This window comes from Pholcus phalangioides, unplaced genomic scaffold (genome assembly GCF_987345545.1).
Source record: "Pholcus phalangioides strain wild (caught in Gottingen) unplaced genomic scaffold, Ppha-v1.0 ptg000005l_1, whole genome shotgun sequence".
In the NCBI taxonomy this organism is placed as follows: Eukaryota; Metazoa; Arthropoda; class Arachnida; order Araneae; family Pholcidae; genus Pholcus; species Pholcus phalangioides.
Genome location: NW_028301598.1, coordinates 6,239,637 through 6,254,373, shown reverse-complemented (window position 1 = coordinate 6,254,373; position 14,737 = coordinate 6,239,637). Strand labels below are relative to the sequence as shown.

General features: G+C 36.3%; 1 protein-coding gene across 1 annotated transcript in view; it reads left to right on the top strand.

Moving 5' to 3' along the window:
• Window positions 1-14,737, top strand: part of LOC149085790 (integrator complex subunit 12-like) — a 34,913-nt gene that overhangs the window by 5,557 nt on the left and 14,619 nt on the right. The window contains exons 3-4 of the mRNA XM_089232189.1: window positions 9,923-10,021; window positions 11,947-12,164. Of these exons, the coding sequence (XP_089088315.1) occupies window positions 9,923-10,021; window positions 11,947-12,164 (317 nt within the window). The remainder of the gene's footprint in view (window positions 1-9,922; window positions 10,022-11,946; window positions 12,165-14,737) is intronic.

The following is a 14,737-nucleotide window of genomic DNA, read 5'->3' as shown; positions in this document are numbered from 1 at the left end:
TCGCTACATTAAAAGAACTTTCGAAAACCGCTGAATTCAAATCTAGTTGTGAAAATGCTGAATGCTCAAAATCTGTCATCAACCTCATGCTACGTGCTCAATTTATACGAGGATTACAGGATGCCGAAATCCGCGAAAGAATTCTACAACAAGCTGAACTGACATTCGACGAAACACTCGAAGTCGCATTAGCGATTGAAGCTTCGAAAATCGAAAATAAAGAACTCTACAAGAGTAATTACGGTTCCAGTGTGAATAAAATTGCGCAATGTGATAACAGCGGGAGTTCGCGACGGAAATCGACTCCGCATCGACGCGACAGATCGGCAAGTCGGAAGCGAAACCTCAATTTGAGAGACATCGGGTTAGAAAACGTGTGTCTCCATTGCGGAAAAAACAACCACCAGACTCAAAACTGTCGAGTGAAACACAAGCTCTCATGCCAGATTTGCTTCAAAAAAGGTCATATCAGTAGAGTATGTATTACAGAGCTTCTGAAACGGAAAAATAAAAGCGGATCTGAAGGAAATACTGTTCAATATGTGGAAAATCCAGATCACTTTCAAGTGAGCCAAATTGTTGATATATGCACTAACACTGCTGAAAAAGACGATAGAATATTTGCAGTCATTCAATTAAATGGGAAAAATTGTCGTTTCGAATGTGACTCTGGTAGTCGTGTGAGCATCATGAACATAAGTGACTACAGGCGTTTAAACCTAAATCTTCCGATCCTGAAAACAAATATATTTTTCCGAAGTTATACAGGTGAAATTTTCAAACCTATCGGATACGTCAAAGTGACTGTATGCTACAATGCTAAATCCAGTGAAGAAGAATTATACCTTGTCAATTTGAAGAGAGAACCTATCCTTGGTCGAAATTGGATGCGTAAATTGGATATCAACATAAATGACATTCATGATTCCTCAAGTGTCAAGCATATACCTGTGTGTGCCGTAAAAAGATCTGTTCCTAGTATTGTCAATGAATACTCTGATGTTTTTGAACAAACAGTGGGCAAGATTCCAGATTATACATGCTCCCTGAAATTGCGAAAAGATGCCAAACCAGTGTTTGTTAAACCCCGTCCAGTACCATATGCTTTGCGTGAAAAAGTTGAAAAAGAACTGGATAACTTGTGTGATCAAGGGATCATAGAAAAAGTGGATCATTCAGAATGGGGAACTCCACTTGTCATCGTGCCAAAATCTGATGGTTCTGTAAGACTTTGTGCTGATTACAAGGTGACTGTAAACAATCAACTTCATGATGCCAGACACCCAATACCCAAGATTGAAGATATATTCAACAAGCTACGAGGTGGTTCATATTTCTGCACGTTGGACATCCATAAAGCATATTTGCATTTAGCAGTCAATGAAGATAGTGCAAAAGTTCAAACGATCTCTACACATCGAGGTACTTATTTGGCAAAAAGATTGTTTTTTGGTATTAAAACTGCACCGAACGAATTTCATTCTTTCATGGATCAGTTTGTTCAAGATTTAGATGGAGTAACTGCATATTTTGATGATTTAATTATACAAGGCAAGACTTATGAGGAATGCACAACACACTTGCTGAATGTTCTAAATAAATTACGAAAATATCATTTGCATGTAAATATCAACAAATGTAAATTTTTTGAAAAAAGTGTAGAATACCTTGGACATGTTATAACTTCCAAAGGACTGAACAAATCTCCAGCTAAGATTCAAGCTATTCAAGAAGCACCCAGACCAAAAAATGTTGACGAATTGAGACAATTTTTGGGCTTAGTTATGTATTACTCGAAATTCATCAAGAGTGCATCAAGGTTACTTCACCCACTAAATAATCTTCTCAAGAAAAGTATTCCGTTCAACTGGACAGCTGATTGTGAAGCAGCATGGATAAAAATCAAGTCTGAAATTGCTAGTGACCAAGTCCTCATACCATTTACTCCAGAACTTCCAGTGACTTTAGCTACTGATGCTAGTCCACATGGTCTATCCGGAATATTATCGCATATTATGCCTGATGGAAGTGAACGTCCTATTGCATTCGCTTCAAGATCACTAACAGCTGCTGAGAAAAATTACAGCCAGCTCGATCGAGAAGCTACAGCTGTATATTGGGCATGCAGAAAGTTCTATGATTACATCTTTGGTCGAAAATTCACATTGGTAGTGGACAATAAACCAATGATGACTCTCTTGCATCCAGAGAAAAAACTTCCAGCATTGTCAGCTACAAGAATGTTGCGGTATGCACATTTCCTTTCCAACTTCGACTATGACATCAAACATCGAAAATCATCCGAACATGCAAATGTAGACTATTTGTCGAGAAGTCCCTTACCACTGACAGATGTACAAGTCAATACTGTTGATGATGAATACATCCTGCAAGCATCAGTGATTAGACACATATCCACAGACACAATTACTTCTGAAGAAATCCGAAAAGAAACAGAATTGGATGATGATCTACGTGAACTAAAGAAAAATGTGATGGAAGGAACTTTATATGACCCAGAAATAACATTACAAGAAGGAATTCTACTTCGTGGACAGCGTGTAATAATACCTAAGACACTTCAACCAACCATCCTTCAAGAACTACACTCAACTCATTGTGGAATAGTGAAGATGAAAGCACTTGCTCGAAATTACTGCTATTGGAAGAATATTGACTCTGACATAGAAAGTCTAGTGAAAAGTTGCAAGAACTGTTGTGACGTCAAGAAAAACCCCCAGAAAGCTCCAGTGCACAATTGGGAAAGTCCAACAAGAAATTGGCAACGTGTTCACATGGACTATGCGGGACCTTTCATGGGACATTTTTTCTTACTTGTCATCGATGCGAAGTCTAAATGGCCAGAAATCTACTACATGAAGAAAGCTCCAGATTCTGCTATTACAATTCATTTCCTGCGAGAAATATTCAGTCGACATGGACTGCCAGAAATTCTCGTTAGTGATAATGCTTCAATTTTCAAATCACAAGAATTCATGGACTTCTGCAAACGAAATGGTATTCGACAACGAATGATAGCTCCTGGTCATCCCTCAACAAATGGACAAGCAGAACGTTATTGCCAAACCCTGAAGACAAAACTGAAATGCATGGAATTCGAACGAGGAACACTTCACGAAAAATTATGTAAACTACTGTTTCGGTACAGAGCTACACCTCTTTCATGTGGAAAGACACCAGCAGAATTATTGTTGGGAGAGAATCTCAGAACAAAGCTAGATCTCCTCAAACCTACAACTCCTGAGTCATACAAGAACAATGCAACACAGCCAGTCTTTGACAAATTTTTCAAGGAAGGAGATAGAGTACAGTCAAGGAATTACACTCATTCAAGCTTATGGAAGTATGGAACTGTTGTTCAACGATTGGGTCATGTTCATTACCTAGTTGAACTAGATGATGGATACATTATCAAGAGACATTTTGAACAGCTTCGACGGTGTGAAGTCAATCGACCGTCTTCTCCAACTCCTATTCGACTATCAGTTCCTATGAGACACTTCCCTCAAAAGAAATCTGTCACTTTTAGTGATCATGTAAGTCAACGAGAGATTCCTGCAATTTGCCAACACAAGACTTCATCTATGGTAGATGCTTCTACTGAAACAGAGCAAACTTCAAATGCAACTCCTCGATCAACAAGAACTATTTTTCCTCCAGCTCAGACTACTCAACTGAGACGCTCAACTCGCTCTAGAAAACCAGTTCAAAGATTGAACTTGTGACTGTTCAAGTGTTGATTCTTGTGTATAACTTTTGATTGTATCATTAATCATCTCTTAATTTAGTGTGGGAGAATTGTTATGTATCTGGCAACACCAGAAAATACTGTATTATGTTTTACGAAGGTGGCAACACTTGAAGGGAATGACAACATGGCGGGAACGAGATGTAAATATTGTTCCGTAATAAATTGGTTAAGAATTATCGTTCATCTCATGATTCACTACCGAAACGGCTCATAAAGTACAATAAATAATATATAAAGGTTTTTCTCCAGTTACTTTCAGTATACTTAATTAGGAAGCTATTTTGCAAAAAGTAATAAAAATTAGGTGAATATAATGTCTTTAATGAAGCATAAATAATTCAGATTAATTAGCAATGATTTACGATATACAAGGTGATTATAACTTAGGTTCTGATTTCAAAACACTGTAAAAAAAGAATGATTGTCAGGATGACTTGAAAATTGACATGAATATTCCTGAAAAAATTCAACTTTATTTGATAAAGGGGAAAAAATACTTTAAAATGTAAAATTAATGACATCATCCAACATGTGGGAAATTTGCACGCAGAATGGAAACGATAGCCAGTCATGGCAGAATGATAGCTTAATTATAGCATTTCACGATTTCATAATTCCTGGAAACATCACAAAAAACGAAGTAATTGAACAAATAACTACAACTTACTTAAGAAATGTTAAATATGTTGTCCACCGCGTGTTTTGGCTATAAGGTTGAAAGCACAAAAATTCTTGTTCAACAGCAGAATCGGAGTATGCCATGGTCATAATGTGGATGTGCTTGCAATTCAGCTTTATTAAACTAAACGTGTGTGTCCCCCCCCCCCCCCCCCGTTAATATTCCTGGGGAACTTATAACATATAGGGAATGTGCTGGATCCCAAAGCAGAATATGCCGAAATGTGCGACGTATGTAGCAGAACAACCAGTGCTGTTGCAGAACAATCTGGAAGAATTTTAAGAAAAGTGTAGAAAAGCGCTATTATGTATATGTGAATTTTTACCGCAGAACATTTTCAGTCAGCTGAGGGCTCGTTGCAGAACATCGCAAAACATTCTGCTTTGGGGGTGCTGGAGATTGCAATTCACCAAAGTTTGCAATCTGACCACTGTTCTTAACATTTTGAGGTGCCCCCACAGCCAGAAGTTGCAAGGGTTAAGGTGCATCCTGTCAAAATGGGTCTTCAGCAGCTGCTTTGCTGGTATTGCAATGTGCATCTTGATAGAAGTTCTATCCACACACTGATGCTGTGGAAGTGCTGAAATGATGTGGTTGCACAAAATAGATTATACTGCTGGCCAAGTACAGCATCATCTACTTGCACATTTTGCATGTTTTTCTTTTGCGAAAGAAACTTCCATTGCTTCAGGAGTATCCATGCAAATTTTCAAGTCATTCTGATCAGTACTTATTGTATAGTTTTGGAATCAAAACTTAAATTATAATCACCCTGTATATAGCTGATTATTTTTCATAAATATGTTACTACTATACAGTAGAACCTTGATTAACTGGGCTTAACAGTGTGTGTGTGTGTGTGAAAGTATAAAAAAACAACTATTGAATATTAAGACTGGGAGATACAGTAGGAGATGTGCTACTTCTTATGGGAAAGAAAATGAAAATGTATGTGAGGTAATGTAACTACTAGTACACTAGTCTTTGTCCTTTGAGGACAGCTGGTGTCTTTATTGGATTATAGGACCACCTGCCCGTAGCATGATGGTGTCACTACTGTAGCTGCTTCTTTGTGAAGAGAAAAAGAAACCCTGTGAGATAAAATACACCACTACATTTAGATGTGTGATGCACTCCTTATTCATGAATTTGCTTGAGATAGAGCATCAGAATGTAGCCAAAGGTTAAAAAATGTTGTAAGAATGAGAAATTTTGGCTTTTATATATAACTTTAAATGACTAAGATACTTCATATGAAAAATCTATATATATTCTGGCCACTTTTATGAGACTTTTTAAAAAAAACCACTTATAAAATCTTATGTCATTTAAAGATATACCATCAGAATGTACCCCAAGGATGTAAAATGTGGTAAAAATGAAACATTTTGGCTAATTATGAACCAATATGATATTTTTAAAGGAAAAAAATGATATTTAGGCAACTTTTATTTGATTTTTTGAAAAAAACCACTTGGTTAAAACCCATTTTTAAACCATGGTTTAAACCAACGTGGTTTAAACCAAACAACCCTGTTTTTTTTCACGACGTAAAGACTCACTACTCACTAAGAAATGGTTTTTCCATATTCGATAACCTAAGGGCGTCATAAGAGGGGGGGGGGGGTGTCAACAAGGGAGGGGGGGGGGGTCAACGTTGAAATCATGCCGAACCGAAACAGCTGAAGCTATAAATATGACATTAGATCAATATTGTAATATAGACTCATTGAGAAGGGATTTTTCCAAATTCAACCCCCTCAGGGGGGTTTCAAAAGTTATATGGAGCAATCAGCACTGAGCCGAAGTCGCTTAAGCCATAAATATGAAATTTAGTTAGTATTATATTTTATAATGTACATACACACTAAGACAGGATTTCTGAAAGTTCATCTCCCATGGGGGTTATGAGGTGAGAGTAATTTTGAGATCGCAAAATCCACGCGAGCGAAGCTGCGGATAACAACTGGTAATAAAATATAATGCTTACTAAATTTTATATTTATGGCTTCAGGGATTTCGGCTCAGTGATGATTACTCCATATAACCTTTGAACCCCCCCCCCCTTTATTAGGAGGGTTGAATTTTGACATTTGACTTACAATCTTAGACTTAAAACGAACATTCGATTATGTTGATTTAAATATTCTAACAAATAAAAACACTTCTCAGCAGGCAATGTACTATATTGGTTTAAAACATATTACTACAATAGGAAACAAGCTGCCACACATAATAAATGGTAAAATCAGCACATCTGAAATATAATAAAAAGAGTCCCACAGGGATCGGCCCTTGGGTCATAATTATTTCTAGTTTATATTAATGATTTATGTAAAATAAAGTAGAACGGTAAAATAATTTCATTCGCAGATGACACAAGCCTATATGTTGAAGACGGGGGTGGATTTAGAGCTCGCTGTTGGTAGAGGAGATTTTAAAAATCTTTAAAAATCTAGTCTAAGCATCAGTGACCACATGTCCTGCATTTTGTCTCGTATTTTCCGTGACAGTCCGGTTTTTCTGTTTTTTCTTCTCCATCCAGACTTTTTGAAAAATGTCACGGTTTTACTCGTTTATAGTCTTAAGTTTTCTTGAATTTGTTGTTTAATTTTTTGTTGCAATGTTACCATATAGAAGTTCCGAAAATTTCATAAAATATCGCATTTCGTTTGAGGGGAAATCTAAGGAGGACACCTACATCCACCAGCAGTGGATTGAAATTGGTTGTTGATGATGCCACACCTATTAAAACCAGTATTTTAAATACAGTTAAACTCGGTTATAACGACATCGAAGATTTCGCGGGATTTCGGCGTTATAACCGAGTCTGGATGCATTGCTTTCACTTTTAGAATATTGTTCTAGAGCTCTTTTAGTTATTTTCTAACATTTACCGGTGATTATGTATGATCCCCACCTCATATTAGTTCACTACGACGCAGTTCGTTTTGTAGAGGTCGTATAATTATGTCCTACTACTGATGCTGGAAAACTAATTAATGAAATAAAGTGAATATAAAGATAAGTTTAATTTTCTCAATCAGCAAAACTGGTAAAAGAAAGCCATAGCTTCATATTGTTTAAAATTATATGCGTGAGTTCAAAAATCGTATGAAATTATCTCGTTTTAAACATCCAATTCTTGGACATAAAACCTCTTGGGTGACAAATAACATTTTCGAAAACTGAAACTCACGGAACCACAGCTTCAAAAAACGATACAAAAAATGACATTTTTTTTGGGCAATGTTAGAGGAGTATTTTAGAAGGATAATTTTCACACAGCTTTCATTACATGCATATTTAATTGGTAATTTTCAATCAAAACCTACAACATTTAATTAGTAATATCTGACATAATTTTCATTCAAAACATACAGTATTTATTTAACAATTTTCGACATGATTTTCTTCCTTACATATTTGTAATTAAAAGGTTCCAATCTACTAATCTAGAAAAGCAGATAACACGCAAATGTAAGAAAAAACGGGAGAAAAATATTCATTTCTCACAAATATTGATATCATAATTAAAATGATACATTATGAGCTATACCTCTCAAACAGTCTTTAATGTCACATCCTTGATGATACTTATCAACTAAATTCTTTAATCTCTCAGAGTCCCGGTATTTCTTTCTCCTAATGTGATGGTTTTGTCCACTTACAATTTGCTCCATCCGAACTTCATTCAAACTCTGTTCTCTTTTTATGGCACCGATGAACTTCCATATATCTGGGTGGTGAGCAAATAATTGCTGTTGGAACGCTCGATGCCATCCTTCTATAGAATTGTTGGTATTAGGGAAATCGTTACGCGATCAATCACTTACTCACTCGGTCACTCAGTCACTCACTCGGTCACTCAATCACTCACTCGGTCACTCGCTCAATCACTTACTCACTCAATCACTCGGTCACTCAATCACTCGGTCACTCAATAACTGACTCGGTCACTCGCTCAATCACTTACTCACTCAGTCACTCACTCACTCGATCACTCACTTACTCGGTCTTTCAGTGACTCACTGGGTCACTCACTCACTCGGTCACTCAGTCACTCACTGGGTCACTTACTTACTCGGTCACTCAATCACTTACTTACTCGGTTACTCAATCACTTACTTACTCGGTCACTCAATCACTTACTTACTCGGTCACTCAATCACTTACTTACTCGGTCACTCACTCACTGGGTCACTCGGTCACTCAATCACTGACTTGGTCACTGGATCAATCACTCGGTCACTCAATCACTGACTCAGTCACTGGATCAATTACTCGGTCACTCGCTCAATCACTTACTCACTCGGTCACTCAGTCACTCACTGGGTCACTCGGTCACTCAGTGGGTCACTTGGTCACTCACTGGGTCACTCAGTCACTCGGTCACTCACTCACTCACTCGGTCACTCACTCACTGGGTCACTCACTAGGTCACTCACTCACTCAGTAACTCAATCGCTCACTCCCTCGCTAACTGACTCGCATTCAACTGTCGTCGGTGAATTGCTAGTCGGTGAATTTTCCTAGTGGTGAATTGCATGGCGGTGAATTGCGGTCGGTGAATTTTCCTAGTGGTGAATTGTTGGTCGGTGAATTTTCCTAGCGGTGAATTGCACGGCGGTGAATTGTTGGTCGGTGAATTTTCCGGCGGTGAATTGTTGTCGGTGAATTGCTGGCGGTGAATTTTCCGGACACGCATTTTTCCCACAAGGTGAGTAATCACCTTGATGTTACATACCCAAAGAGGTCGATTGGACCCGTTGCTTGGCCTCCACATTCCCCAGATCTCAATCCGTATGACTTTTTCCTATGGGGTCACCTTAAATCACTTATTTATGCAACGCCTATGGACACACCGGAGGATCTCATAGCATGTATTGCCATCGCTGAGGCAGACATCGGAACAATACCTGGTATCTTTCAGTGCATACGGGAATCATTTTTACGGTGTTGTAGACTGTGCAATGATGTCAGTGGCTGCCACTTCCAACAACTCTTGTAATAATTAATCAAATAAATCTTTTTGCAGTTATTGTTATTCCAGTGTGACATTGAAACCTGCATGTGTTTTTCGTGATTTTCACCTGCTCAACATGGTTTCAACACCATGTTCCCTGCAATTTCCATCCTCCATTCCCTTGCAATTTTTTGATGTCTACTAACAACCCTCTGAGTTTGTTGGTCCATTAACAGAACACCCAGTATAATCTTAAAATTAAATGTCTGCTGCAAATTATTTACTTTCATTACAAGTTTACGATATGCAGAAGACATAGAAGCATTATAGGTTCTAATCTCATTTTTTTGTTGAAAAAAGCGGACTTTAAAAAGTGGTACAAAATGATTTTTTTTATTATTGAAGACCCATCTTGGGTTCAAATCCTTTTCCAAAAATTATTTATCAATGAATGAAAACTTTGAAAATCTGACTATTTTTCAAAGTATGTTGATTATTTGTGCAGGATCTGAAAAAATCTACATCGAGAGATGACAGTTCGGGCTTCAAACAGATGCATGAAGATGTAAGAAAACGTGAAACAGAAAAGAGGAATCAAGATAAGGTATATCATATAATGTTTCTCCTATAGCCCAGGTTGTATCACCTTTGATCTCTTGAATGGTCAAAACACAAACTTTAATAAAATTTTTTCCTAAAAAATAATTTCATGATACAGCCTTAATAATCGAATACAATTAATGACTGAAGAAATAAGGTATGAATATTTAAATGTAGATTAGTTAATTAATTGTATTTAGCTTGAGTAAAAATTCATTGTTAACTTGAATAAAATTGAATTCAAGTGATAAAAAAAATTTCAGTAATCACAGAATTATCAATAAAAATCATGGCAAGGTTTTGGATATTATGGTAAAAACCAGAGTATTTATTTATTATGTTTTTACCATATTGTCCAGAACAGTGTTATCTGAAAATATAGTTTTGAAGAAAAATTTCACTCCTTTCTAAAAATTTTAAAGGGTATTTTTGTTAAAAGAGGGATATTTTATATTTTGTCAACAAGAAATAACTCTATTAAAAAATTACCTAAAATTTAAAGGAGTGGTTTTCACTCCTGAATGAAATTTGGAGTAAAATCAAATTTTGCATCTAGATGCGTATTGATGAACTCTGGTCCAGAACCCTTGTACCCTTAACTGTCCGAGACCGGCATCTCATAACCATACATGGAAATATGGCATGCAGTTAAAATATCTATAAGGAGAATAAAAAAAGATGAAGTTTAGTGTAAGTTAAGCAATGGAAAAATTGGCTGCTGTTTGTTTCCACTATATTTGAAGCAGGGTTTAAGCTAGATAAAAAATTCCTTTAGCAAAAAAGCGAAAATGGAGGAGTGGGGGGGGGGGAGAAAGCTTTAGCAAAATGCTACAATGCTAATGATTGGATGTGTACTCATTTTGTAGCTCCTGTATACATTTTTACAAAAGTGGCTACTACTTTTGCATTCTAAGATTTGTTTTCGTATTTTGCGAAAAATGTGATCATAGCCTAAACCTTGTTTTTACAGTGAAACCACTTAAAATGGTTGAAACAGGTTTTATGCATGGCTAAAACCACACCTGGTAAAAATAGATGCAACTCTTTTTTGTACCAAAAAGATTCTAATGCTTGTTAAAAGTAAAAATTGATTATTTATTTAAAATTTAAATGAAAGAAATGGTTTCAACTATTACTACAACAGTTTTTAAAATCATTTCGATGCATTTCAATAGTTTGGTCAATTTTGACCGCCAAAATTACAACCCTGCCTACAAGCAAACTATAACTTTCTTTGCATAATTCATAGTTTTCAGATTTTTAGGCCAACGTAATAGAATGCATTTACTTTTTAAAGTATCATTCTGAGGGTGGGGACGAACATTTTCAAGAAAGCCTTAGGTAGTAGGAAAGAAACTACTATTTGGGTCTTCTCCCTGCTTGGATTGCACAGCTTCCTCGGGATTTATCAATTTAGCAAGATTTTCTCTATTTGCTGAAGTTGTTACCAAGGAGTCAGAATAATGTGTGGGTGTCACTTTCATTATTTTTAAGACAGGGAAACAAAAGTGACATCCACATATTATTCAGACCCCTTGGTAACCACTTCAGTCAATAGAGAAAATCTTGTTCAACTGATCGATCCTGACGAAGCGGTGCAATGTAAGCAGAGAGAAGACCAGAATAGTAGCTTCTTTCCCGCCACAAGACTTTCTTGAAAATATTTGCCACCCTTGCAAATTAAACGTAGAAACTTTCTATCATGTCTGCCTAACAACCCAAAAACTATAAATTTTGTATTACATAATGACCATGAAAGCTTCATTTATTTTTTAATTTTATTTATTCATAATCAGTGTATGATTCTTCATGACATAATTGACTTTTTTTCTGACCTGTTGGAATGTCTTTCAAGCGTATATTTGTTTTGTGGTTTTCTTCTATTCACAAGCAATCAAATTTGATTGTTTTTGTCGCTTTGACCTTTAGATGAGTGCCCATTCTGATGACATAGAAATAATTGATCCAAAGATACCAAAGCTAGAATCCTCTCAAAGCATGTCATATTATCCTCCGAGTCCTGACAATATTCCAAAGCTTGATCAGTATGTCTCGAAGAAGGTTGAAGAGGATTCTGACAGCAGCGAGGAAAATGCAGATGCTGATGATTTTGCTATGGAAATGGGCCTTGCATGTGTTATATGCAAGTGAGTTCTAATTTATTGACTTATTTTCGCTTTTTTAGTGAACTGTTGTGCATGAAAGTGATTTGTAAAAAAAATTGTTCATTTTCATCAATTATAAATAATAGTGTTAGACTCTAAGGTGCCAGTTGCTAATATAGTTTATCCTACAATACAATAATAATAAATATAAGTAAAGCAACATAGATATACCCAAAATACATGATAAGGACAGCTACACTTGCCGTTTTTTTGTCTTTTCTTGTCTATGCTACTGAAGGAGGAACATTTAGTTCTCTCTCTCTCTCTGAAACACATATAGCTGTCATTCTCACCATATTTTAAGGCCATTGGTTTTCACTACATTACTTTACTCGTGTTTGTTCTTTCACCCAAGAAGTAATCTCTTCCTAATACAGTAATACCCCGACTTACGATCCCCTCAACTTATGTCACCCTGCATTTACATCATCTGGTCTTATATAAAAAGGGTTTTTTTTAAATTCAATTAGACGAAAATTTGGAATTTTGAGCAAAGCTTGAAGGCATTTTATGTCATGTTATAATAAGAAATGTTTTCTAGAGACAGTCACATTAAGAAAAAAAGATAAGAAAGAGTAAATAAACTGCAAATTTACCTCCCATCTCCTCCTGAGGAAGGTAGGTTATTGCCATTGGAAAAGTTTACCCTTTCTTACGTTTTTTTTTTTTTACTTAGATCATCAATTTTGGAACAAACAACTGACTTAAGTTAGGGTATGACAATATAATTTTTTTCTTCAAGTTGGTCTCATTTAATAAGAATAAAAAAAATCATCATTAATGGAACTATGGGGAAAAAAATTTTACTCACATTGGTAGTCGTTGACATTTATTCCTGTACAATTTTAAATTTTTAAAAAAAGGAAGTGATATGTGTGGCTGCTTCAGTTGAGTGGTTAGAGAACTATAGCCTCTCACTGTGCAGGGCTGAATTCGAATCCCGGTTTGGGCATGGATGTCTACTAACACTAACAAATCCCTTGGACAGATCATGCTGATCCCTTGGAAATACGTGAAGATCATGCTATTATAAAAAAAAATAAAAAATTATATATTTTTTCTGATGTTGACTAAACCTGTTATTTCTCAAAGGGAAAAAAGTCTAAATACACTCATATTTGATTATATGCCTGCACAAAATACATGCGATGGGGGCAGTTCCTCTATCTCTACTGAATGATTCCTATAGTTAAATGCAGTGGAACTTCAGTTTAAGAGTGTTTTGCAAGACAAAGAAGAATTTTGAGTAAATTTGGACTCAATATATGAATAATTCACAATGTAGGTAAAAATTTTACGTTTTTTTTTTCTGAGTTTCACATGATCACACCTGAATCAATGGTACTACTCTTTCACTCACACACAAACTATAGGAAATCTCCCCCACCATGGAAACGAAACATACAAAATGAAACAAACCTTGCCCTCTGAGCTGGCCCTTAGCCAGAAATTTCGTTCGGGAATCGGGAACCACTTTCATTTCGGGGGGGGAGGGGCAAAGTGATAGAACAATACATTTGGCCCATATTTTTTTTTTGGTCATTTTCTCACATTTTAGGCGCTACGGCCTTTCCTCTGAGAGTTATAAAAAAAAACTCATATCCATGGCATACACAGGCTAAAATCATCGATAAACCCTCGGATGGCATCGCCAAGAGAACCCACAATTCTGTTTGGAGAAAATTGTGGGCTAATTGTAATTGTATTATTGAACATGGTTTTGAGGGGGGGGGGGGGCTATCTCATGAACAGAGGCCACAGCTTGTTGAAGAGATTGTGTCCTTAGGGGAGACTGTGGAATTGGAGGTGAATGAGGATTACAATCAAGAACTAGTAGAGGAACACGGACAGGAGATGACCACAGATGAGCTGATGGATGTCCATTGCTTGTAACAGAAAGCACTTATGAATAGAATCTTGTCTGAGGAGGAAGAAGAGAGAAATGAGGAATCCCTCACTTTAAATGAGATTAGAAAGATGTGTGAAATATGAGCAGCCATGCAAATATAAAAGAATCACCCTCATAAAGCCATAGCAGTACAAGCAATGAATCTGTCCAACGTCATGATGGATGTCCATTGCTTGTAACAGAAAGCACTTATGAATAGAATCTTGTCTGAGGAGGAAGAAGAGAGAAATGAGGAATCCCTCACTTTAAATGAGATTAGAAAGATGTGTGAAATATGAGCAGCCATGCAAATATAAAAGAATCACCCTCATAAAGCCATAGCAGTACAAGCAATGAATCTGTCCAACGTCAACGCAATTTCCCATTTCTGCAAAATCCTGAAAAAAAAGGCATTTAATTTAATTAAAGAGGCATCTTTGGATAGGTTCCTTTTTAAAATCATGCAAAAGAAAGCCGATAGTAGTGAATCTGTAAGCCGTTCCTAAACAATAATTCTTTTCTCTCTTTTCATTTAGAGTAAGTATATTTGTAAACATTATCCTATTGTACATTCATTTTATGGCAATGTTGTATTCTATATTATATTATTGTGTTGTATTATTGATTAAATGTCATTTTTATCATGTGAAGGAATAATTGTGGAACG